General features: G+C 46.8%; 1 protein-coding gene across 1 annotated transcript in view; it reads right to left on the bottom strand.

Moving 5' to 3' along the window:
• The window catches only part of pls3 (plastin 3 (T isoform)), a 30,608-nt gene extending 6,306 nt beyond the window's left edge, over positions 1-24,302 (bottom strand). The window contains exons 1-9 of the mRNA XM_080840774.1: positions 24,262-24,302; positions 13,151-13,258; positions 10,775-10,938; positions 8,097-8,226; positions 6,495-6,627; positions 6,026-6,107; positions 5,669-5,834; positions 3,785-3,927; positions 1,733-1,828 (exon numbers count right to left, since the gene is read on the bottom strand). Of these exons, the coding sequence (XP_080696900.1) occupies positions 1,733-1,828; positions 3,785-3,927; positions 5,669-5,834; positions 6,026-6,107; positions 6,495-6,627; positions 8,097-8,226; positions 10,775-10,938; positions 13,151-13,211 (975 nt within the window). The 5' untranslated portion in view covers positions 13,212-13,258; positions 24,262-24,302. The remainder of the gene's footprint in view (positions 1-1,732; positions 1,829-3,784; positions 3,928-5,668; positions 5,835-6,025; positions 6,108-6,494; positions 6,628-8,096; positions 8,227-10,774; positions 10,939-13,150; positions 13,259-24,261) is intronic.
• Between the last annotated feature and the right edge of the window lie 2,222 nt (positions 24,303-26,524).

Here is a 26,524-nt window from a genome sequence, read left to right as displayed (position 1 = left end):
TGGAGGATTGGGGTTCCTTCAGTAACGTCAGCCCAGGAGGATTGGGGTACATTGGTGTGGGAGTGGGAACCAAAGCGTTGTGATCCAGTCATCTCAGGTAAAATGTTACCGCTAATTTTTAACTTCTAATTTTTAACTTCTAATTTTTACCCCGCCCCCCCCCCCCCCCCCCCCCAGAGAGGACCTGCTATGCTTCTTGGGCTACAAACATGTGATCTATATCAACACACACTAGACCCTAATGTAAACACTAACTGTTATTGCGAATTGACATGATGACATGCTCTATTGATATAAGTATAATCATAATGTAAAAGTGTCCATCAGGTCTTGTAGGGAAAATATAACGTACAAAGCAGTAGCTCCATCTAGACAGGGTCTGCCTGTCTGTGCTGGGGAGATAACACACCAAGCTACAGAGCACAGGAAGGGCCACACAAACACTCATTCTAGCCAAACCATTCAAAAATGTAGAAGTGTTGAACGACACGAGAAACAAAAAGTTGGGGGAGTGCTAAAAAAAAGCCTCAGGCCTTGGGGGCAATAGTGGTGACAGTAGCGTGACCTAAAGCATGACCCTAAAGGGCTTATGACAGTAACGTGACCTAAAGCATGACCCTAAAGGGCTTAAAGGCTTGGTCCTGGTGGCTATAGTGGTGACAAGAGCCTAAAGGCTTTGGGTGTGAGTGCATAAGAGATAGGAGCTCTGAAAAGACCACCAGGCACTCCCAGCCCACCCGTTCATCGCCCTCTCCCTTCTGAGGGCTGGCATAGGACCTGGCACCGGGGTGGGGTGGGGGCTTGTGGTAGGCACTGGCACTGCTCCTCTCTGAATCATTGCATTTTTGCCTCCCTGTGTCACCTAACTATTTGGGTGACACAGGGAGGCACAGAGAGAGAGAGATACAGAGAGATACCCACCAACAATAACTACCCTATTGGGGGAGAATGACAGAGCTTTGCTAATTAAAATGCCAAGCTGGGTATTTAGAAAATAATGAACCACAGGAAAATAAACCTACTGCTGGCTATTAGGGGTGGCGGTATGAATGACTAAGCCATATGGAAGGCAAGTGTTTTTTAGAACCACGCACACACACACACACACACTCTCATACTTTTTCAATGATTCCAGACGCATTAGCAGAGCCTCTAAAAGCCAAATCCCTACACTCCTCTGCCTGGCCTCAGAAACACACTTGTGTTGCATCTGTCGCTGTGTGCCAAATGTTCACTCCCTCCAACACAGGAGGCTCAGAACTTTTACACACACACACACACACACACACACACACACACACACACACACACAGAGAGAGAGAGAGAGAGTCCTTAATGATGTATGGAGCTGTTCTCTAAAGCCTGATGTTTCCATGAGTCTCTGTCTCATATTCAGACAACTGGCATGTGTCACCATGATTAAATCAGGGAGCTCTTTCAGGAGTTCTGAGCAGAGGGGAAGAGAGTGAGAGTGAGAGAGGGAGAGAGAGAGCGAGAGTGGAGATCTCTGTGATATCCATTACTGCTGCGTCACCCACTGCGGTCTCCTGAGTGACGATGACTAGAGTGCTACTAGAGTGGCCCCGCCCCTTCTTCAGGCCCAGCAGCAGCAGCAACATTGAATAATTTAACAAGGAGTGGACTGATTATAAATAAACAAACAAACAAACAAATAAACAAACAAATAAATGTCAAAATAAAAAAAGGGGGATGGCCGTCCTGGTGTACTCACGTTGAAGCCGCTCATGTCGATGTCGATCCGCTCCTCGTCCTCCTTCTGGCCCTTGGGGGCGATCTGGTTCAGGAGGTGGAAGTAGGCTCTGGAGTCCTGCAGAAGGAAGACAACTCAGTTAGCAAACAGACACACTCCAGCCTCCACAGATACAATAGGCAGGGCGTATGTACACCACTCAATGCTGAGGCGAAATAATAATAATAATAATAATAATAATAATAATAATAATAATAATAATATTATTATAGGTAACAATGACGACGACATGACAAGCCAGATGACAAACATGCTCAGAATCGAGGTGAAATCAAACAGACAAGAGAAATCAAATGGCGTTCAGGAAAGAAAGAAGCGGGATGAGGTATTCAAATGAGTAAGGCGTCAACATCCACGAGAAACGGTAAAAAAGAGTGGGCTGTAAACAGAGTACCTTCACCGCATTTGAGAAGTCTGACAGCTGAGGCATAGAGAAGAGACAACATAAGGAAAGATGTTTCCAGAATCATATACTGTAATATCAAGGAAACACACATCCCAATACTGACCCAAGAATATTTTTTTTCCATTTTTTCTAAAACAGAAAAATCAATGCATGCACTTAAAATGGCTCCTCAGTAGTGCATTTCTATGGACACAGTTAAAGAGTCAGAGGGGGGGATATCTAAAAACATAAACAGTTCTGGTGATTCTGGGGAAGGGAGGAAGGAAGGGAAGACAGAGAGAGAGAAAGATATAGAATGAAAGGAAGAGGGAAATATAGAGCAGGAAAGAAAGAGAGAAAAAAAAAAAAGACAGACAAAGGCAGAGAGAGAAAGATATAGAACGGAAAGAAGTAAGAGAAAGGCAGAGAGAGATAGATATAGAATGAAAGGAAGAGGGAAAGTAGAGCAGGAAAGAAAAAAAAAGAAAGAAAGAAAGAAAGAAAGAAAGAAACAGATAGACAACCAAAGGGAAAGAGAGCTGGTCTTCCTGGATCTGTTGGCTGTCAGGTGTGGAGTGGATATGTGGATAGTGGTGATGGTGCCTCCATAAAGCATGGAGGAGACTCATCCATTTAGCCTGGGTGCAGCTCCCCACTCCCACATAAAATACTTCTCCCTGCTCAGCCATTAGCTGATTTAACAGGGGGTGGGGGGCTATAAATAAGTCAGGGCCATGGGTCGATAGAGGGTAGAGAGAAAGAGCGAGAGAGAAAGGGAGAGAAAGAGAAGATAGAGAGAGAGATGGCGAGAGAGAGAGAGAGAGATTGCAAGACAGAGTGATGGTGCGAGAGAGAAAGAGAGCAAGAGCAAGCGGGAGGGAGAGAGAGATCGGGAGAGATGGAGAGAGGGGGGCGAGGAAGAATGAAAGAGGGAGTGAGAGAAAAGGCTTGAGGATGGGGAAAAAGGAGAAAAAAAAGATGTAAGGAGACAGGGAATGTAGGGGGAAATGGAGAAAGGTGAAGTGAATGAGAAAGAGGTGAGAAGAGAAAGCAAGTGATTGAGAGGGAGAGAGAGAGAGAGAGAGAAAAAAGAGAGAGAGACAGAGAGAGATATCCAGAGAGAGGGAAAGAGAAGTGAGATGTACTGGAGTGGACAGTAGGGTCAGACAGCAGAAGTGGCTGTATGCAGAGGGAGGATGGATGGGGGATATAAAAGCACATTACAGCCACTACTAGGATGGGATGAGCTGTAACTCACCACCAGAAACAGACAGAGAGAGAGAGAGAGACAGAGAGAGAGAGAGAAACAAAGAAAGGACACAATATCAGTGAGGGAAGAGAGATCCAGAGGCTGCCAAAGCCTCACACAGACTCCTCTCGCATTGCCTCATGACCTCTCATAAAAGGCCCTGATTGAGCAGCCTTTCTGCCCTGTCATCACTGTTTATGGATCCACATTACACGAGTAGGCATTTAAGAGTATACTGCATACTCGTGTACTCATTGAAATGAGCCCACCACATACACCTGTGGTGACAAAATGCAGGGTTTTTATTTTGACATTTTCGTTTTTTTTGCTTCGTTTGGTTAAGTCTTAGTTCAGGGGTTTTGGTTCTCTGGTTCCTCACCTTGATGTCGGAGCTGAGGTTGTTGATCTTGTTCATGCCGGCGTTCTCCAGGTGGAAGTTGGCCCAGCGCAGCAGCAGCTCCTCAGGGGAGAGCTTCATCAGGTCCTCCAGGGTCTCGCCCTCTCGCAGCAGAGCGGCCAACGCTAGGGAGGGGGACAAGACAGGAAGGTGAGGGGAGACCATAACACGCGCACACGCGCGCACAACCTTGCCTACAGGCCAGGTTCAGCACAGTCTTTCTACTGTAACCCTTTGCCGTTCAGTGTCATTCAGGGCTAACTTTCGTCATGGAAAACAGAATGTTAAGTGCTAAAAAAAAAAGGGACAATTAACTGAAAATGGGAGTTCCTCTTTTTTTTTTTATACACACACACACACACACACACACACAGGTCTTTGTCCTTTTGGTTGAGGGTGTGTGTGTATGTATTTACTACTTGTGTGTGTGTGTGTGTGTGTGTGTGCCATAGAGTGATCCTGGGAACAATACTGAGGGGAGTATAGCAGGAACCTCATCACTTAAAAACGAACTTTGTCACTTCCCCTTTAAAAGTGACCAGGCAAACGGTTATCTTTCCCAAACGGACCCAACATTCTCTCACACCAAGTTCTGTTAGCTTTGTCCTTAAATGTTTTTTTTTCTTTTTCCCCCCCGAATAGCATAAGGATGAGCTCAACACAAAGAATGGCCTTCAATGAGACCCTGGCTGTATTTGCACACAGCCGATACCCATCTGATCTGTTCCCAGTCAAACTGCAGAAAGCGGGTCTGCCAACAGGCGAAATCACACTGAGCAGGGTGTGGCTGTCATAGCAGAGCTGATTGGTTGTGATTAAGCATGCTTGGTTGTGATTGGGCGTGCGTCAGGCACAGCTGTTCTGGAACTGTGGACTGATTGGCAACAGGAGGATGGCCCAACCAACTTCAAGGGAGCGTGCCCAAATGGCGCCCACTCTCTCGGCCCATGAGTAGGTACCATCCTTGTGCCAGCTGCTGTGGGCATCTCATGGGTGATGTAATGCCCGGCAGGTAAACACTAGGGCCACTCAGTCGCACATTGCTGAAATGACCTCACTGATAAGCAATAGTAAATCATTTCCAATGACAGACCGAGAGAGAGAGTGATGTGTGTGTGTGTGTGTGTGTGAGTGTGTGTGTGAGTGTGTGTGTGTGTGAGTGTGTGTGTGTGTGCAAGTGTGTGTGTGTGCAAGTGAGTTTGTGTGTGTGTGCAAGTGTAAGTGAGAGTGTGAGTGTGAGCACAAGTGTGAGTGTGAGTGTGTGTGTGTGTGTGTGTGTGTGTGTGAGAGTGTCTCTCTCAACTGTGTGGATTCCCACGTTTCACCTGTGATTGAGCCCTCTGGCTGTCTTTCTGGAATGTTCCAGTTTGATTGACGTCTGTTCAAACAGTATGCACACATACCACTACTGAGAACATGATGCAGACACTGCAGGTGTAAAGCTGAACCAGGCTGAGACCGTGAACCACCTGAGGAGCAAAGCTACAGCCAGCTCTGAGGCTATATGCACACGGAGCCTAGATTCACTGAATGTGGTTCATTTTTCACACCTATCGAATCTTTTAATTTCGTAAAGACAGAGCCTGGTAACGAGAGATTTGCGTTAAAACGGAGCCACGCGGGGCAATGACGTCATCAGGTTGCGTGAAACCGTGCAGACGAACACCAGCCCCCGTACCTATTCAAATCTACTCACTTTCTACCCCAGACTTCGATTGTTGCGGATAGAGAGTGCGGATAGAGAGTGCTCGTCTAAATGATAGGGCTATCTGTATTAGCTATCTGTATCAGATTGACAAAATAGGGTCCATGTAAACGACCTCTGAGTGTGTGAGTGTGTGAGTGTGTGAGTGTGTGCGAATGTACCTTCATTGCGGCTGAGCTCGATGTCGGCGAACAGGCCAATCTTGATGATCTGCCAGAGCAGGCCAAGCACCAGGTGAGGTTTGCCTTCCCGCAGGTCAAACGCGCCAATGTTCACCACGTGACAGCCGATAGCAGAGGCGGAGTTGAGAGCCAGATTTAGATTCTCCTGAAAGAGGGTAACACACACACACACACACACACAAACAACACACAAACAACACACACACACACACACACACACACACACACACACACACACACACACACACACACACACAACACAGGTCAGTATCAATAAACAAAGCCAGAACAGAGAGAGCTTTCTTGTTCCGTTTTTGGTCCAGTGAGAAAACAAACCTGTATTGTGAACGGCGTGAGCTTCTTCTTGTTTATGGTTCTTTCATCTATGGTGTCAGGCACGGAGAGGTTGACCATTTTACTAGAGAACAAGCGAAAGAGGAACAACGTTTACACACGCACAGTGCTATTAAAAACACACCAAACATGGATAAATCAAGTGAGGAACGCCACTTTTTTATGAATAAAACAACAAGAGCACACCTTAACATGCCTTAGCATTTAATATTAAATCCCTTTGACTCGATATCCAAGGAGACATTATAGGCATATTTTTTATCAATACTCCCTGGGGATAGATCCTATGACTGTTGCTGTGAGTCTTGTTCCACAGTTGAGCTACAGGAACACATTGGAACCAACTGGTGATCAGATACAGTGATCTATTTACTTATTTGGATCTTTAGCACGCTAGGTTCACACTGCTGGCTAGGTACAGTGATTGTGGGGGATTGTGTGAGCTTCTCACCAGAGGACGACGCCGTCCCCCACGGCCTTGAAGAGGTCATCTGCGTTGGGGTCCATGGGGAGCACATGCTTACAGTCATCATCCTTCTCCAGCGCCGTGTTGATCCAGTTCACAAAGGCAAACCGCTCCTCCTCTGTTGCACAGACAGACAGACAGACAGACAGACACACACACACACACACACACACACACACACACACACACACACACACACACACACACACACACACACACACACACACACACACACACACACACACACACACACACGGATACTGAGATCAGATAATCAACTCAAATCACCCAGTGCGAGAGAGAAACACTGAGTCATAGAAAGGCAGAGAGAGAGAGAGAGAGAGAGAGAGAGAGAGAGAGAGAGAGAGAGAGAGAGAGAGAGAGAGAGAGAGAGAGAGACTGTGAGTGTGTGTGTGTGTGTGTGTGTGTGTGAACTGTGTATGAGGACAAAGAGCCACACAGTTTGTGATAAAAACTCCTCAGGGATGAGACAGCATGACCCTGCGGTGACGCTCGTCACTGGCGGTGACCCTCATCATCACTGGGATCGTGCTGTGATTGCTGTGGCCAAAAGGAACTGAATTTGCTGCAAGTTTGATTGAATTATATCTACTGATAATAATGCAGGAATTGACTGTGTTGTTTTGAGGAAATGTTGCAGTTGCAGAGAAAATTGCAATTGAGAGAAATCCTTGAATTTACGGGAATTTGTGAAAACGCAAGATCGCTACATCCTGAAGGGACTGTCATGTGTTTCTTGAGTGTGTGTGTGTGTGTGTGTGTGTGTGTGTGTGTGTGTGTGTGTGTGTGTGTGAGTGTGTGTGAGAGAGTTTGTATGTGTGTGTGTGTGTGTCCGTGAGTAGGAGTGTGTGAATTTGTCAGCTGAAGCCTTTTACAACTCTGAGCCTTTAGGGCATGTTAGCCACTGAGGTGCCAAACACACGCCTTGCGTAGTCATCAGACATGAGGGGCTGGAGAACTACTCTGCTCTCTCTAACGAGTTCCATTATGAGACAGGCAGTGAGTCAGGAGACCTATGGCCGAGGCAGGGGCTCTGCTCTTAAAAAGGTGATAAAGACTCTCATTATGGAGAGGAAAAGAGCACCGCACCCATAAAGGCCATGTCTGCTCTCCCACCCATTCACTTTTCCTGTGTTTACCATCACGGTCCTTGTATGCACCAAAGACAGGCCCTGTGTGCTATGAGCTGGGGAGAGGCAAAGTATGAACCAGGCGTCACGTCTCTCAAAGGATTACTGGGCGGGGTGTTCTGGACCTAGGCTTGTTGAGGGCTCCATTTAACAAATGTATACCTCCGATCATAATTCTTCTGGGTCCTACCCAGCTGAGAGCCCAAAGAGTCATCACCAAATCAACATCAACACCCCAAAATTGGACACACTGCTCATGGGGGTGGATCTGGTACAAGGGCTTAGCTCACAGTGGGACTCTTTGGGCTAAGAGGGGTTTAGTAAGGGCTGAGATGGGATTTTTGGTGGGCTCTCTTAGGATTACTGACAGGGAGAGGTCTGTGTGTGTGTGTGTGTGTGTGTGTGTGTGTGTGTTTGCGTGTATGTGTGTCCTCACCCGAAAAGGAGTGCTGGGTTCCCTCGCTGGAGAGCGTTGACGTGCCCCCGATGGCCAGGATGCCCTCCTTTCTGTTGATGGCCTTGCGGAAGCTCTTGGCGATGTCACTGCTCTTCAGCTCCTGAAAGATCTGGGGAGGAGGAGGAAGAGGAGAAGAAGGGGCGCTGTGATTAGAACATGCTGTGTCTCAGAGCCAGAGGTCTCTGGGCGGGCACGCTCTCTGGAGAACACTACCATCTTTACTGTCTACCGTCCCTTACATAGTGTTCCACAACACACACACACACACACATACATACATACACACACACACACACACACAGATGTGCAGCCATACAGGAAGACACAGACACACACAGCTGTGCTTAGCTCCATTGGTCATGCCCAGGCCAGCTCACAGATCCAACTGGAGTCAAAGACAAAGACTTCCTCCTCAACCAGCTGCTGAGTAATCCCCCACCCTGACCGACCACACACACACACACACACACACACACACACACACACACACACACACACACACACACACACACACACACACACACACACACACACACACACACACACACACACACACACACACACACACACACACACACACACACACACACACACACACACACACACACACACACACACACACACACACACACACTGCGGTCGACACAGGCGCTACCTAGAGTTTTAGCATGCCAGGGTGGGGTGTGTGTGTGTGTGTGTGTATGTATAATTGTGTGTGGCAGAAAGGGTGTGTTTGTGTGCATGTGCTTGCACGTGTGTTTAAGTATGAATATGGGTGAGCTAGGGAAGGTGTGTGTGTGTTTGAGGGTAATGATAAACATGCTTGTGTGTGTGTGTGATCAAACTGATCCCATCAGTGTGTCAACAGAGCTGCTCTGTGCTGAGCTGTTGTAGGGGGAATGTGGAGCTCAGCTGCCAGTCAAGAGTTCATCTATCTGCTGACCAGCCACACGGCCATGACTCACCACACACACACACACACACACACACACACACACACACACACACACACACACACACACAGACAAACGTGAACTGATGAGGCTCATGGGTCTGTGTTTGTGTTGGTGTGTGTGTGTTTCTTGGAAAAAAAATCCAATATACGAACACTGACTGACTAGCATGAGTTGATGTTTTGGCATCCTGCACCTGACCCTCATCTTGGTGGGAGACGCACGCTCCTGCTCATCCTCTCCCTCCGCACTCTTGGCCTCATCAGTACCGCCTTACCATGGGTGTTATTACACTTGACAACAGAAGATTGGCATTCCACCTCAATTTCCCATCCTGAACCTCTCCATACACCAAAGGTTTCAAAAAGGGCCTCCGTCCCCCCCCACAACGACCCCTCTTCTTCTGGCTTGACCTTTATAATCCAAGCTCTTTTTGTGCCCTGGAATCAGATGGATCCCATGAACCCGTGCAGGCAAAGACTACTGCAGTAAATCTCCATTCCACTGCACCATAAGACAAGCTCCCCTCTCCTGGTCTCAGCAGCGGCTCAGCAGTTCATCCCCAGCACACAGAGAGACTGCCGTGTTTGGACAAACGAAGCACTTTATGGCTTTCTGTGGACTTGTGAGGCTGAGGAACAGTGTGCAGAAGGAGACACACAAATAACCACACATATCTGTACGTAAACATAAGACACACACACATACACACACACACACACACACACACAGTGTTCTGATCCTCAATCATTCATGGAATTCATTAAGGAAAACTACACAAGCTCAGTCTGACCCACTTTCAATCATGAACATGAAAGAAGGTGTCACACAAGAGTGTATGTTAGTATGTTCCTTTGCATCGCTCGGTCTCTCTACCTCTCTCTCTGTACCTCTCTCTCTTAACCTCTCTCTCTCTAAGCACACAAAGAAAAGAGCAAGTCAGAGGTCGAGGAAGCTCGGCATGAGTGTGTATAAATATAAAACTAAAATTAACTTGAGGCGTGTGAGTGTGTGAGAGCAACATTGTGTGTGTGTGTGAGTGCAACACAGTTGGGCAACCTTGCTGCCAAAAGCCAACAAATGGCACAAAGCATTGCAACATGAAGTTCGTAATGGATTTGTCTCTAGGCCTATTTAGCACTGATTGTGAAAATGACTTTTTACAATTACTGTCTGAACACCCTTTACACAATCCCCGTTGCCCAAAACTAGCCTGGTGTAAGAACAACATGACTAGGGATGTGGACAAGCAGCGGTATGAGACAACAGGTCCTCAGTCCAAGCAGCGGTCTGACACTACAGGTCCTCAGTCCAAGCAGCGGTCTGAGACTACAGGTCCTCAGCCCAAGCAGACAGCAGCGGAACTGATTCTACTTATTTACCTATCTAATCCCAGCCTTTAAAACACTAATGCAAAACACAGACGTGCCGCTACAACACTGTCATCCTGTACAATACAGTCCTGTATGCTGCCAGAGCACCATCAGCTTATACAACACCATCATCTTATAGAAACATGTCATGTATGTTGCTACAACACCATCATGTATGCTGCTACAACACCATCATCTTCGTCACACCGTCATGTATACTGCTACCTTGTTGGAACGTAAACTGGACCGTCTGTGTCTGTGTCTGTGTCTGTGTGTGTGTGTGTGTGTGTGTGTGTGTGTGTGTGTGTGTGTGTGTGCTGTGGGGGCTCACCGAGACGAACTCGTCGAAGCTGATCTTGTTGTCCTTGTCCTTGTCACCATCAGCCATCAGCTTCTGGATGATCTCGCGCACCTTGTAGCCCGGCAACGGGAGGTTGGCCTCCTTGAAGAGGTCATGCAGCTCGTAGTCGCAGATGAATCCATTGCTGTTCAGGTCTGTGCAGACAAGACATGGCATCACATCACAGTCATTACCCTACCTCTTATAGCCGGTTAAAGCGGTATCTAATAACAGGCATAGGGTACCTTTGGGATTGCCCTGTTTTTTTATATTAGTTTTAAATGTTTGCTACTAGGGGATACATAATTAGGAATTGAGGAATTAACAGTTATTTGAAGCTGGAGAGGGAGGGGCATCCTGTGATGTGATTCCTGTGATTTCAAAACCTTCCAGTGGGAATCCATTGGCCCAGTAAAGTTCTCCACAGGCAGAAGGCACCTGGCAGTGACGTGAGTCATTTGTGTGGCAGGTTCATCATGACCATATTTGGTCTGACTGAATGGCTCAGTGGCTGACAGAATCTTTAATCAAAACAGGGCCTGTAGAGGGAAAGCTGCTTTGTTTACAAAGTAGTTTGCTTCAGTTGCCATTTTATCTGTGTCTGTATGAACCATTTTCCGGTCAGCCTAAAAAGGACAAAGTAATCTAAATAAAGATAAATATGACCGACCCCACCAGACAGGCCCTAACCCCCGACTCCTGTCAAAGAAAGACAGGAAGGAAGTGACAATGGTCAAAACAGTGCCACGGTATGGAGGTGGAGATTTAACTATGGCCGCCACCGCTGCTTAGAATTTACTGCTCTACTGACAACCAGAAAAGGACATGTGAATGGTGCACTGCGTATGAGTGTGTGTGTGTGTGTGTGTGTGTGTGTGTGTGTGTGTGTGTGTGTGTGTTAGAGAGAGAGTGTGTGTGCTTGTCTGTAAGGGTGTGCAACTCAAATCGTATAGATTAGAGATGCATGGGGTGTGTGTGTGTGTATATGTACAAGTAGTGCATGCATCTGTGTGTGTGAGAGAGAGAGTTGTAAAGGAGAGAAAAGGTGAAGGTGGGGCTTGTTTCATTTAACAGAGCTGGGGTGAGTGTGTGTGTGTGTGTGTGTTATGGCATATTTCACATTGCTTCTCTCTGCAGAGTCACTGTGCTCAAGGCAACTCGCAGCCTTCGCAATCTGCTAAATATTTCATGGCGCTATGCATGTGTACGTCATCCATCAGCACTGCAGGGGGAAAAACATAAAAAAAAAGAACACACCGGTCCCCATATCAAGGGTCCCATCCGAGAGAGAATCAGGTTAAAAAAGGAGAGGGAGCTTCCAGCTCCACAGTGACAGGCTATCACCACGGCGACAAGGCATCACTCAGACCGTGATGATGTGGTCAAGCTCTCTCTGTGACTGCGTAACAAGCAGGAAATGAGTTCCGTCTAGAAGAGGGAGCAGAGCTGGTGATCGAGTTAAGACTAATTCAGATTTATTGATTGCCAGATGAGTTAGGGCTAATTCAGATGTATTGATTGCCAGATGAGAGCTCATGTTCCTAGCTGCGTTCTGATCAATTTCTCTCAAGTCCACACCGGTCAAGAAGCACAGCGGCGCTGATGAGATCCAGAGCATCTAGGAGTACATCTGGGGCATGACTTGCTCCTAACAGCTGACATTTCGAGCCGATTTTTCAGGACTCATTCTCGTATCTCAGCGTCTAGGGCAAAAGGTGAACAGAGGCTCACTGGCACGTGATGATTTTGAACAGTACAAGGCCGTAGGCAGGATTTTTACAAAATACCAAGGTCAAAAGGAATGACAACATCCTCTGCAACCTGGAAGCAAAGTACCACAGGGCTTTACTGGAAGAGTCAGATAGGTTTTCCTAGATCAGTATTGGACAGAGCTGCTTGAAGCCAGAGAGAGTGGCGGCACACGTGTGGCCAGGGGGAGTGAGATCTCAGTTCAGCTGTGTGCTGAAGAAAAAGAACATTCTTGGGGTATGACTTGAACTGTTTCATAGGAAGAGGGGGGAGGTGTGGGGGGAGAGAGAGAGATTGAAAAAGAAAGAAAGAAAGAAAGAAAGAAAGAAAGAAAGAAAGAAAGAAAGAAAGAAAGAAAGAAAGAAAGAAAGAAAGAGAGAGAGTTAAGAGGAGAGAAGAGGAGAGGTAAGGAGAGCAGAGAGAGTGAGAAAAGATACAAAAGAGAGGGAGTGAGAGAGAACCGAAAAGGAAAGGGAAGAAGAGAGAGTAAACAGAGCGGGAGACGAGAGGGAGAGCAGGAAAGAGAGAAGGAGAGGGAAGAAGAAAGAAACTGGCAGGAGAGCAGACGACAAGCCAGACCGGACCAGGATGAGGATGAGGATGAGGATGATGACTCACCCACTTTGGCGAAGGCCTCCCGCAGCTCCTCCAGCTCATCTTTGGAAATCTTTCCGGCCATGTCCCCCGAGTCAACCTGCACCTCTCAGTCCAACAATCTCCCTTGTTCTAGAGAGAGGGGGAGAGAAGGAGAGAGAGGGGGAGAGGGAGAGGGGGAGAGAGGGAGACAGAGAAAGGCATAAAGGCTCCATTCAGTACCACTACCTCTTTCCAAAAATCTTTCATTTTTCCCCCTTCCCCATTTTCTACCTTTTTTTTTTTTAAAGAAAAAAACAAACACAACTTAATTTGCTATTTTGCACTCTGCATCCCTGGGCTTCTCCATTGGGCAGGACAGCGGGCATTGCGTGTGCGTGTGCGTGCGTGTCGGTGTGTGTGTGTGTTGGTGTGTGAGCGTGGATGTGTGTGTCTGTGTGTGTGCGGTCACAGAGTAATCACAGGATGCGCTACCGTGTTCTGTTTGCATGCAAATGCAAATGCTTGCACGAAAAGCGTGCCAAAGGCTCTGGCCTACAGTTCTCTCTGGCCTACAGTTCTCTCTGGCCTACAGTTCTCTCTGGCCTACAGTTCTCTCTGGCCTACAGTTCTCTCTGGCCTACAGTTCTCTCTGGCGTTGGGCCTCGGAGGAGGAGGCATGGCCCGAGTTTTACTGACTGATGAAAATGCAATAAAATAGGTCCAATGATGCTCCGATGGCGTACAACAGTCGAAGGATCTGTTCTAAACTCGGAAGTGAAAATATTGAAAACGTTTGCGGCCGGAAATGCCAATGGGGTTTTAAAGAACGCAATCTGCTCCAATAGGAGAACAGCAGCTGAAATAAGATTCATCTGCTCCAATAAGAGAACAGCAGCTGAAATACAATTCATCTGCACCAATAGGAGAACAGCTGAAATGTGATTCCCAAGGAACAGGAACAATATCTAATCCTGAGGCCAGGAGAGAAGATTTTCAGAGTTTCCGATCACACCTGGTCACCCTTCCGCATGCCTGCTTAACAGACCGTTCTGATTCATTTTTCCAGATTATTGTCTGTGTGGAACATTGTTTTCAGACAGCCAGCTCCAAGGGTGTGTGTGTGTGTGTGTGTGTACATGCGCATGTGTCTGTCGGCCATATGAGGCCTTGGACTAAAGCATTCCCAGTCTGGCAGCTGGTTTTGTTTGAACTGTGAAAAGCCTATTGACAGATAAAACTGTTTTTACCAGCACCCAGCCCTGAAACCCCTGTGAAAACCACACCAAGTTCGGGGAACAGTATTTCCTCACACGGACATCCCAGAATTAAAAAAGCCCAGCTAAGGATCAATACAATCTCAACTGTCCACGCCGAGTTAACCTGTACAATTAAGATTGAGAGCACACAGCCTATTCAAAGCAATATTCCCTGTCTGTGTGAAGACCAAGTTCGCCTTATGCAAGCTACAACATGATCATAAGCTTCCATTTCTTTTTAGTTTTATTAGCCTCTTAGCTATTAATTTAGCACAGGTTAGACTAACACAGAGTGGTAGATCAGGCCTTGAGAGGAGAGTCGTTCTATGGTTCTACAGGGAAGGGGGTAGCCTCCTGTTTCACTCTGTGGGGCCGTGCTGAAGGTGACAGCAGACACACACACACACACACACACACACACACACACACACACACACTTCATTCACTGCAGTGAAATGTGTGGCTGAGCCATCCCACAGCAGACTTCCTGTTAACTCTTACCTGCCCACCTGCATTCAAAAGCACTGATCCAGCACAAACACACACACACACACACACAAACACAAACACACACACACTTTCAGCGAGGAAGAAGGAAAGGCAGACAGAGACCAGCAGACAGACAAAAAGAAAAGATTAAGAAAATGATTAAGGCAAACAGAGAGAAAGATATCACTGTGTTATACGTCAACAACAAAACCAGTTATTCCTCCTGCCTGCACTCAAGGAATTAGCAGAACAAACTCAGAGTAACAGGAGAGGCGAGAACGTAAGGAGAACACCTTCAGTGGTGTTTACAGTAGCTCTACCCCTTGACTGCACTGCACTGCACTTCAGGCACACTACACAGCTCTCAGTGCACCAAGAGACTATGGGTCTAAGATTCAGCTCATCATTCAACTATGCAACAAAAAAAAAGCCACATGTGGACATGAACAGACAGAGAGGGGGGAAAAAAGAGAGGAGAAAAAGAGAAGGAGAGAGAAAGGGGAAAGGCTCCACCCAATGTGCTGTTCAGTGTCAGCTCGCTCCCTCCCTCCCTGCCTGCCTCACCTACAAGAGCATTAAACCCATCCCAACACACCAGACAGGATAACACACACACACACACACACACACACACACACACACACACACACACACACATTAAGTCATTGCTCCTTGCTCACTTGGGAGTGTATGAGTTGAGCCTCGCCTCTCAGAGCCAACCACAAAACACAACCAACCTGAGACTTCACCCGACAATCTCCACAGTTTAATTTAAAAAGCAAACCCTGTCATCATCATTAATACTTCTCTTACACACACTTCCTATGTACAGTCACCAAGGATGTAATCATCGGCTGCACTTCAGTAATGAGATGAGACAAATACACAATACGGCCCAAACACAACACATCTATCTCCGGGGACCCACACACACACACACACACACACACACACACACACATAAGCCCATAGAGAGAGACAGGAGAAAGAAGAGGGAATCTGTGCAATATGAGTCATCTTCACATGCATGGAGCAGCCTCTCCTTCTGCTCAGTTTAAAAGGACACTGCAGACACACCGTCTGCACTAACCCACACCAACCGGACTGACCAACCACTAACCCTCATACACACAGCAATAACACCACGGGCAAGGGATCTACTGAAAGAGGCTCCTAGAGGCGATAGAGGGAGAATGAAGAGGAGAGGAGAGGAGAGGTGAGGAGAGTGGTCAGACCTGTGCAGGGTCCTCAGTAGAGCGGGACAGAGGCAGAGATGCAGAGACACGCAGACGCAGACAAGTACAGCAGCAGAAGCAGCAGCTCGCTCCACACCCTTCAAGGCTAAACTGGAGGGCCAGCATTCCTGTCTTGCTCACAAAGAGCGCGGGCAGCAAGTCACAACACACTTCCTGCCAGGGCTAAGAGAGGGAGGGACCGAGGGAGGGGATATGAGAGAGAGAGAGAGAAAGGGAGGGAGGGAGTAAAGGAAAGAGAGAGTAGCTTACTGTTTGTATAGTGAAAGAGAAGTGAGTGAGAGCTGGCAAGTTAAAGAGGGGGGAAGAAAAAAAAAAGAGAGAGAGAAAGAGGCTGCATACAGAGAGCATGTGTGTTTTCTTTTTTTACTGGCAGCTGTCCCTCAGACAGATAAGGATGCAGACACGCCTCAGCTAACACATACACACACACACGATAAGCTGTGAAGTTTATTTATTATAGCCTGCATTCAATTGACTGAAGTGAAGTGAATGGAGGGGGAAAGCATCTAATATGCAAATGTACCCAACCAGCAAAGCCCAACCACATGCCTACAGTCTTACACCAGCAACATCACCGTTACTACCAAAGAAATAAAAATCACACCGGAAATTCCAAATAACTACAAGGTCACTCGTGGTCTGAGTGTGTGTATGTGTGTGTGAGTGTGTGTGTGAGTGTGTGTGTGAGTGTGTGTGTGTGCCTGAGATCGCATTTAGTTTAACCTCTGTTGCCAGCAGGCTCCACAAGTTCACAGATCAAAATCACCGAACACAAAAACAAGCTGCTATTGTGACTTCTGCACCCCGCCCCCTCCCCCCTCCAAAAAAAAAAAAAGCTGAATGCTCCTCAGTGGAGATTCTGCCTCATGCATTCCTTTACGAGGAGCCGGTGTCGGACATAACATGTGTTTTATCAATGCAGTACAGACAGTGAAGAGAGACAGCGGGTTGGACCAGCACAGACAGTGAAGAGAGACAGCGGGTTGGACCAGCACAGACAGTGAAGAGAGACAGCAGAGTGGACCAGTACAAACTGAAGTGAAGAGACAGCACAGACCAGAATGGACCATCTTGACGGTTCACATTCATACCTACAAGTGATCTGCATCCAAGTGTAATGTGAAACGGCACGCATGCGCACGTTGGTACGTTTCTGCATGAGTCATCTGAGTCACCACCAACAAAAACAAAAATATTTGTGACATTCTCATTCATGACACACGGCCACAAACCAGATTCGTATCTGATCTAGGACCACATTTGAAAGGGACTCCAATCGGATTTGAAAAGATTTCTGTGTTGCTTCAGTCGTAATGTGAACGCAGCCAAAGACACACGAGAAGCACAGCCACAATCAGAAGCATGCTCTCACCTAATCACCTCGCTCCAGTTTTGACCCAAAACAAAAGGGCAGCATTGGCTACATCTTCACCCTCCAATTATAGACTCCCGTGTGTGTGTGTGTGTGTGTGTGTGTGTGTGTGTTCAACACAAAGGTGTATTGTTACATCGCCAGACAAAAAAACCAAGATGACCTTCGTCCCAGCAGTAAACAGTGATTCAGTGACCAAAAAGTGGCCACAATAAACTGACCACCCACTACTGAGCTGGACTGGACAGCGTCAGACAGGTTGAGGAGGAAAACAAGTATCTGGGTGACCAATTCGGCCTCTGGAGCGCCATTACAACACACGCTGGTTTCAATCTTCCAAAAGGTCCCATCAGGACACACAACAAGGACATGAAGGACAGAAAGGAAGGAGTCTGTTTGCAGGCTAAGCTCTTGATGGTGGTTGTCTGAGAAATGTAAGTGACAGCCATTGAGACCATTGAGGAATGGTACTTTCACAGTAATAGTACTTTCACAGTAAATAGTCAGAGAATGAATCCACCCAGGGGGTTAGAAATAGGACATAAAAACCTGGGAGTGTCATTTCAGAACAGCTTTAGGCATTGAAGCTCCACCATTTAAAACCGATTGGGTTTCCAAGTGAATGCAAAAAAACTAAAAATGGTCTGCTTGTTGAGATGTCGACATTCCTCCAGTGTCTGGTTACAACACACAACAGATCACCTGTTAAACGAGTCCTGTCTTGAATATCAGGAACAGGGGGTGGGGGATTGAAGATGCTGATTCAGAGTAATGGGAAAGGACTATTGCCAAACTCAATGAGTAGGTGGGTAGCAGCTTTAAGAGACACCAAACCCACCTCAGATCCGTATCCCTGGGAGTTGATCCCATAACCTTGCCCTACCAGTGGGGCGAGAGGCTCACATCATCAACAAGAATTCAAGGCCAATTAAAAGTGACCATTAAATGGACTGGGGTTTCAGTGAAGCACAACTCTCTCCCCTTTCTTCTGTGGCCCTCTAGGCGTTTGAGTGACAGTTGCACAATGTAACCAAGGTAACACGGCAGCTAAAGCTCTGCACTGGCAAATGGTGCGGCAGGTGTTAACTTTCACCACGGTCGTAAAACCCAAACCTGACCGGCCGGTACACAGGAAATCTCCAGATCTAGGCAGCTAAGGTTGCCATACTTCAAAAGACAAAGGCAAGAGAGAGAAAAGAAAGAGAAAGAGAGAGAAAAAAAGAGAGAGGAGGATGAAATTCTTCCTGAGATTCTTCCTCTGCCTATAAATATTTAAGAACACAGTTTGAAGTGCACGGGGTCTCTGCAGCACCATGGCAAATGCACTTGGTTTGACTAGTCGACCAAACAGGGGCTCGGTACTACTGACCTACATGCCAAAAAATTAAACAAAAACCAAAGACTCCAGGTTCACATGAGACAGCAGATGAACCAAGGGCTGTGAATGCCCCTCCACACACACACACACACACACACACACACACACACACACACACACACACACACACACACACTCACACAGTGGTGCTAAAGAGTAAATCAAAATGCACTAAACATCTCTCTCGCTCACTCTTTGTCTCTTTTACCTCGCATGATCCCGCTGCTACCCCACAAACCCACTGGCCTTCACCCAGTGGCCTTACAGCACCCGAAGGAATAGAGCACTGACTGGCCTCTATCAAATGCACACAAAGCCTGTTTGTTGTTGCAGATGCCATGATAAGAAGTGTTTGAGGTAAGTTTGCAGTGGAGAGAGAGAGACAGGGAGGGAGAGAGAGAGCCAGAGACACAGAGAGAGAGAGAGAACAACATTCCCCTGCCTCTGCCACCAACTCTGGGAGACGGCCGATCAACAAGCCACATGAAAAGGGTTCTGGATTACAGCTCTCTGTGCCCCAGATGCAATCACAGATGCCATGGGCCCACTGGGGACTGATTTCAGGGCTGGTAACCCTTCAGGCAGCCATTCTTCAGATTTCTGTTGCCCAAAATGAATTAGACTAGCCCAAATAAAAACATAAAAATTATGTAGATAAAGGTAGATTTACAAAAAAAAAAAACATTTATTTAAGCAGAGACTACATTCATAAATATTTTGCATTTTACAGCAAAACATAACTTAATTAAAGTTGAAGTTGCTTAAGCCGGCGAAATTAGGCTGACGTGTCAAAACGAGTTTTGAAAATTAAAACGTGACAGCTGTCAAAGCGAGATAACGAGCATCATGGACTTACGCCAAGATCTCAGCTCTTCTCGACCAAAAAGGGCTTCAGCATCTTTCAGCATTCAGCAACACTGCGCATATGCCTAAACTCACTCGGTGTACGGCCGAGGCTGAGTCCATGGCGATATGTTTGCGCAAATGGATACAAGTGCGATTAAACTTTACATGGAAATTCTATGAGACATACATGTTGATCTCAGCTTTTCTGACGCACAGTCTTTGGTGCATAGAGTGTAGATAAGGGGACAAAGAAAGCATCCCCCCCCCCACCCAAACCCTCACTGGGAGCAGAGCGTGCACACAACCCCAGCCCTGAGTTCCAATGCCTCACTGCTCCACAGGCATCCCACGAACGTGCCCCAACCACCGCAGCCTGCAGCCTCAACATGAATGCAGAGCACACAATTCCAGGCTCGCTCCTTTGATTGACAGCAGGTGAGCCCACTCAACTGAAAGTGTTCAGCCCAAAAAGGGATGGACCAGCAGGGGCGTCGCCTACACTTCAATACAAAACAGGACATGTGAGCGTAGATTGCATAAGATGGGAAAAATTTGCAGAATGCCTTTGCCATTGTGCTGCCGGGGGAGATCTGACACAGGTGAAGTAGAAGGGCAAGCCCCTCGCTCTCTTGAACGCAGCGCTCACTCCTGATCACAATCCTCACTTTGTGTCAAATTAAAAGTGACTGTGTGTGTGTGTGTGTGTGTGTGTGTGTGTGTTATGTGTTTTCTTTTTCAAAGAAAGCTTCCGCCAGCTCCTGGGCTTTCAGGAGCGAAAGCCTCCTCACAGGAGGGGATAGCAAAACAGAAACGCTGACCTCTGCTCGGAGCGGGACGAAAAAGAAACGTCTCCGACGGTACGTCAGCGGATCGAATGTTAGGCCGAAAAAAAAGAGGGAGAAAAATGTTAAGCGGTCTGAGGAGAAAGGCAGACGGACCCCAGAGCTCTTCCAACGTGTACAGACACACAAAAAGAAGCAGAGAGAAGAGAGACGAAAACTTGAAAAGATATTAAAAAAAGAAGAACAGAAAAAACAACTAGCCTCTGGAGTTCTCTGTGCATTCTTTATGCGGCTTTCCTTGCCAGCTGCACAAACACATAGTGAGGCTGGTTTCAGGGCGACTGCAAGGATAATCACTTTCACATCCGACCGACAGCCGATCCAAGGGAGGGGGAGGTGGGTGGCAGAACAGCAGTTGGGGGGGGGGCTGTTGTGGGGGAGTTAGGGAGGGTGGATTGATGGTCAGCTGTTCCCCAGGTTAGCCACACATTTCCCGCATTTGCCTAGATGAGTCAACAAATCTATTTAAAAGCAGCAAACAACAACTCAGGATTCAAACCCACTTCCTGGGAGAGCGTCAGCTCTTGTGCGCCCGTTCCCTGGAGGCTCCTTCCTGACAAAACACGGGTGCTGACATGAGATGACGCCCTGTTTTTGACGTGGGGGGGAAAAAGAGCTCCTGGTTTTGTGTTTCTATGTTCTAGACGGCTCCACTCCTCCCAGTCGTGCCCTTTGGAGGGGCAGTGTCTGTTTGATGAGTCATGCTGGTAATATCGCCTGGGATTTTTAACAAGGGGAAAATGTGGGAAAGCTACAAGCACAGTGCATAGTCACACATATGCACGCACACACAGACACGCACGCACACACACACACACACACACACACAGAACCAGGAGAACAAGACCTACTGTACATGGCCAATCAGGAATAACAAAGTGTACATACTTTTCAGACACACACACACACACACACACACACATACATACATTCCCCAAAACCCAGTCTAGGCTTAATTAATAATAATGATGGCACACCCCAAACTACACAGCTGCACTACACAATAGGCCCGCAGAAACAATAACAATAACAGTAACAGCTTATCCAGAACCACTACACACAGTTTAATGAGATGAGTGGGGCTTAAGGCTCATACACCCGGCTAACGCCAGCCCAAATCATAATCCCTACGCTTGCATTAAGGCGCAAAAGTAATGGACCCGCCTAACACTTCACAACACATGTCCAGATATTTTATATTATCTGACCACAAAAAGGACTGCAGCCTGTCCAGTTTCTGGCCTCAAAAGACTTGAGTTACTATAGTCCACCAAAAAGAAAAGAAAAACACCACTACACAGGGTATCAAGTCAACGCAGTATTGGTAAATCACTAGTGGTGACAAGAGGCACACAGTTTTTTAGGGGAGGAACAGGATACACTATTGGGGCGTAGTGTGTGTGTGTGTGTGTGTGTGTGTGTGTGTGTGTGTGTGTGTGTGTGTGGATGTCAGCATAACCCAAGCTACCACTACTGGACTGCATAAGCAGTGTTTTAAAAACCCATGTGCAAATTCTGGGCAAGGTTACAGTGTGCCTGGAAACCACATGCTTTCCTAACAATACGCCATGGGAGAAGGGTATGATTTGTTCCTCGTTGCTAACACTTTGGAGGTTACAGCCTAGTATACATTCAAGGAAGATGTTAACAAAGACAAAATGAGAGAGAGAGAGACAGAGAGAGTGAACTGAGCAGAAGGGAAAGACGCAGAAAAGAAAACTATGAGTGTTTGTGAAACCACAGCTATCCATGTAAAAGAGGAGAGAGACAGACAGAAACAGAATGAGTGGGAAACAGACAAAAAAAAAAAAACCTTTCATCCTTTCCTGGAGGACGAACCCTGACATCATACTTAACATGCAGGGCTGTGCGACCGCTTGCCAACAATTACCGCCCAGCTTTCCCAGACCAATCAATCAGCCTGAAAGCATCACAGGGGCAGGTCCAATATCGCGAGAGGAGCTAAAACACAGGCAAGCATGCTGAGGAGAGGAGAGAAGCAGCGCCAGCAGCTATGCGACCACACCCCTGCACTGCCCTACCCTGGCAAACTGGCTGGGTGTAGAACACACACACACACAGACACACAGACACACACACACACACACACACACACACACAAGTAATGTGTGTGTGTGTAGGTGCATACGTCTGTTATAGCAAGGATACAGATGTGATTGATTCAGAAATTCCTCAGTCCGAGTCCTTTTGGCCAAGGAGCCTCGCTGCATGACTCCTGACTCGAGAGAGACATGCCTTTGACAGAGTTCACTTTTCTTCCCCTTCGTCACACTGCTGCAGCTGCCAAAGCTGAAAAACCCAACCTCATAGCTACATTCCAATCTGCCCAAAGAATCCGTCTGAAGGAATAGCCTTTTCCTTTTCAGGAACCATGGCTGTGCCTCCATTCTGGGGGCGAAGACACACACACACAAACAAACACACACACACACACACACACACACACACAGGGCTACACCTCAACTCTATCACTGTGTGAATCGCTTATTCATCAGAGCAGCACTGGCATCAGAGTAACAAAATCCAATACGTTTTTTACTCAAGCACAAGATGCCGATTTAGGAGGAAAGCCAGTGACTTTTTAAGGAAGTCATGGCTTAACTGCCATCGTGAAATCACAGGAATTTCAGGATGACACAAAATCTGACCATGATGGGTGACTGATTATTAATATGGGACAGAAACAGTAACGTTTCCTCCTTTGGACTAAAAGAGGGGTGGGCACGGCCACCTCATTCTCTCGTGGTTTCACGTGGGGATAACACTTCCCTACGAGGTCATCAACAGACGGTACGTCATGCTTTAGTCTGCCAGTGACTGCAAACCTGCTGCACAATTAAGGGTTGCGAACGCGCCCATTCACACACAAAAAATTGTAACGTTAACGTCTCTTCAAACTGAGCTCTTACAACTCCGCCACGCCAATCCAAAACCCCACCAGACACACACACACACACCCACAACACAACCCCTCAGTTGTTCGTAAGTGTTTTAAAAACACGTGTTGGACAGTTGCTTCTGTCTAATTTTGCAGTTGTTCTTTTACATCATGCTACTGCTGCATGAGACGACTGCAATATCACATTACAAACTTGCATTTGTCCTGTCTCGCTAACGTGGTCACCTCTTCAAAAAAATCTGGTCCCACCAGGGATTTACATGAAGTTGTGTTTCCAATTAAAATAAACTAAAAGATACACAGGTCACAGACCTGGCACAAACTATACAGGTCATATCATACCCTGCTATCCGTTTTAAAAATCGGACAGGCGAACAATGACGACCTCTCAAAACTATGACTGGACTTTTTAGAATATCTTCAGCTATCAAACTCAGCTTGAATGTGCGATACACGAACCCCCCGTAGCATCATGACAATGTTAACAATGAAAATAAAGACCTTTTGGCAAGTTTCGGCTGTTTAAAATTCAGTTCATCACTTTTCACTGAAAAACAGTGAATAATTGCTTAACACATCATAGAATATGCCCACTTCAAAAAGCTCATCTTGCAACGATTTGCGACTGAGCACGAGCATCGCTGCTATGACAAAGCTACAAGCACAAGGTCTGTAGCTTCAGAAAAATACAGTACGTAACCTGGCGACTAAAATATAACCAGTCTAGAAGAATCATCCTAGTATATACATGAAACAAAGGGAAAATAAAATAAGTATTTCAATTCACAACTTACTTCTTGGTCCCTCTGTGTATGTTCAGCTCCGCTGCTGTCCCACACTTCTCTTTGCATCAGAGATCCCTCCTCCTCGACAAAACTGGAACAGGACTACACCGCCCACTCATATTCTCACTGGTCTAGATGGCACAAAGGTATCTAAGATGATTGGTTGGTTGTCACTATAAGAAGGACGGTTCATCCCAAGAAATGAAGTTGGGTTTTTCTTTTTTCAATCAATGCAGAGGTATGAGTGAGACGCAGTCATGTAGCCAACTGTAGTGAATTTTCCAATCGTGAGTGAATTTTCCTATTATGCCTTCAACAAAATCTTCTCTGTAGCAATCTCTCATGATCAAACATGTTTCCTTAAGACTGAAAACAGTGCACACTGAAAAATCAGTTCTTTAGAAAAATGAAAGAATAATAGGCACACTGAAAAAAATGACCATTCCTCAGCAGTGTATAGGAAATTAAAGGAATCCTATGATAAGCAATGCAGAAGCATCCAAACATGAACCTGTTAAAGTTAGACATTTGGTATTGAGGCATTAGACCACCAGGCTAAATCAGCCCGTAATGTCTCTCAGCCTCCCTGAGGCTCACAATCTAGCCTGACCACATCACTCTACATTTGGGACCCCTCTCTTTCATTTTAATAGATTAGCCACCAAGCATACTTGTGGCTACACAAGAATGAAAAAAAAAAAAAGTTTTGCCCAAAAATAGCTTTTCCAGTCATTCCCCTAATATGCAGCGACAAAATGTTCTCTCCAGCCTCAGCTCTGGGGCAGGCTTGTAATTAAGAGCTTGTATTTCCTTCGCCAAAAGCGCGAGCAAAAACCAAGGTGTGGGGCGACCCTCGTCTATGCCATCAAACTGCAGCACTGGCTTTCACAATAACCCCCCCCCCCCCCCCCACTCCTTCTGCTCGTGGCCTCTCACCTTCCATGCCCTCTTGTGAATTCCTTATCGCCTAATGCCTCATTCCCTCGCTCTGTAGGGCCTCCCCACTTGATGGAGGTTATTTCCTGTCGGGGTGTTTATGGTCTACATCGTTTGTTGAACTTTTTTTTTTTGTCTTCATTTCGCCCCTTGACCGTGCAGGACATTGTCCGTCTCCACCACGAAGCATTACCTCATATCCTGCCGATAACCTACAGAAAAACAGACTCCTCATGTTCCCTGCTCCACGGCCTGTGAGGGCACATGCCAACCTGTCCGCAGCTACAGCCTCAACCCCTCTTCTGCTCGTGCACCACACCATGGCCCTCTAAACTGGTCTCGAGCGCAATTACGTGGCCTGCCTGGTTTCTCAGCCGTTGCGATGGAATCTTGTAAAATCTGCTGGGCAGGGGCAAGGAGGCTTTTGATCCTCTCGCCCAGTGCAATTTTAATGGGAGAGGCTGGGTGGCAGTAAAAGCGTAAACTACAGCGAAAAACAAAATCAGTCTGTGCTGCGCTGCGCTGGTGTAGAATACTACGGCCAGTGTTTACTCTCAGAGACAGCAAGAGAGACAGAGATACAGAAAGAGGGAGATAGTGAGGTTATTACAGGATATTTCATCATGTCTAAAATATAGTCTCTCAATTAAAGCAAGGGTGTGTCTAACTACCATGATGTCAGTCTTTATTTTTAGAAGAGGCGGGTGACTGTTTTTTTGTGAGACAATATGTCTATGTCTTGCACTTTTCAATGCAGGCACTTATTCAACAGTACTGCCCTCAGCTATTGGGTTGAGAGGACAGTTCACACATGTCTTTCTCTAAAGAACCAAATGGGTGACGGCACTCTTCAAAATCAGCCATCAGCCATCCACACTCAAATAGATAAGCATATAAAAGATGATGATAAAATCACACACAAACACACACACACACACACACACACACAAACACACACACACACACACACACACACACACACACACACACACACACACACACACACACACACACACACACACACACACACACACACACACACACACACACACACACACACACACACACACACACAATTACAATTACAGGAAGCTGTTTGTGCTGCCCAGCATGAGTGCACATCACTCTTTAGCAAGGGGATGAAGTCAAAACCTGCAATCCTCCCACAGAGGCTTGCAGCTGAGGTAATCTCATAGCCATTAAGCTATAACAAACATTCCCTTCTTTTCCCAAGTGCTGCCATAACAAGCAACCAGAAAGACATGGGAATGGCAGGACACCTGACAAACACTGCATTTTGTTGTGACCTGTGGAATAAGTGAAGAGGTATGTGGGA

The sequence above is a fragment of the Sprattus sprattus genome (genome assembly GCF_963457725.1).
Source record: "Sprattus sprattus genome assembly, chromosome: 6".
Lineage (NCBI taxonomy): Eukaryota > Metazoa > Chordata > Actinopteri > Clupeiformes > Clupeidae > Sprattus > Sprattus sprattus.
Note: the sequence above shows the minus strand (reverse complement) of the source record. Positions and strands in the feature narration are given on the sequence as shown.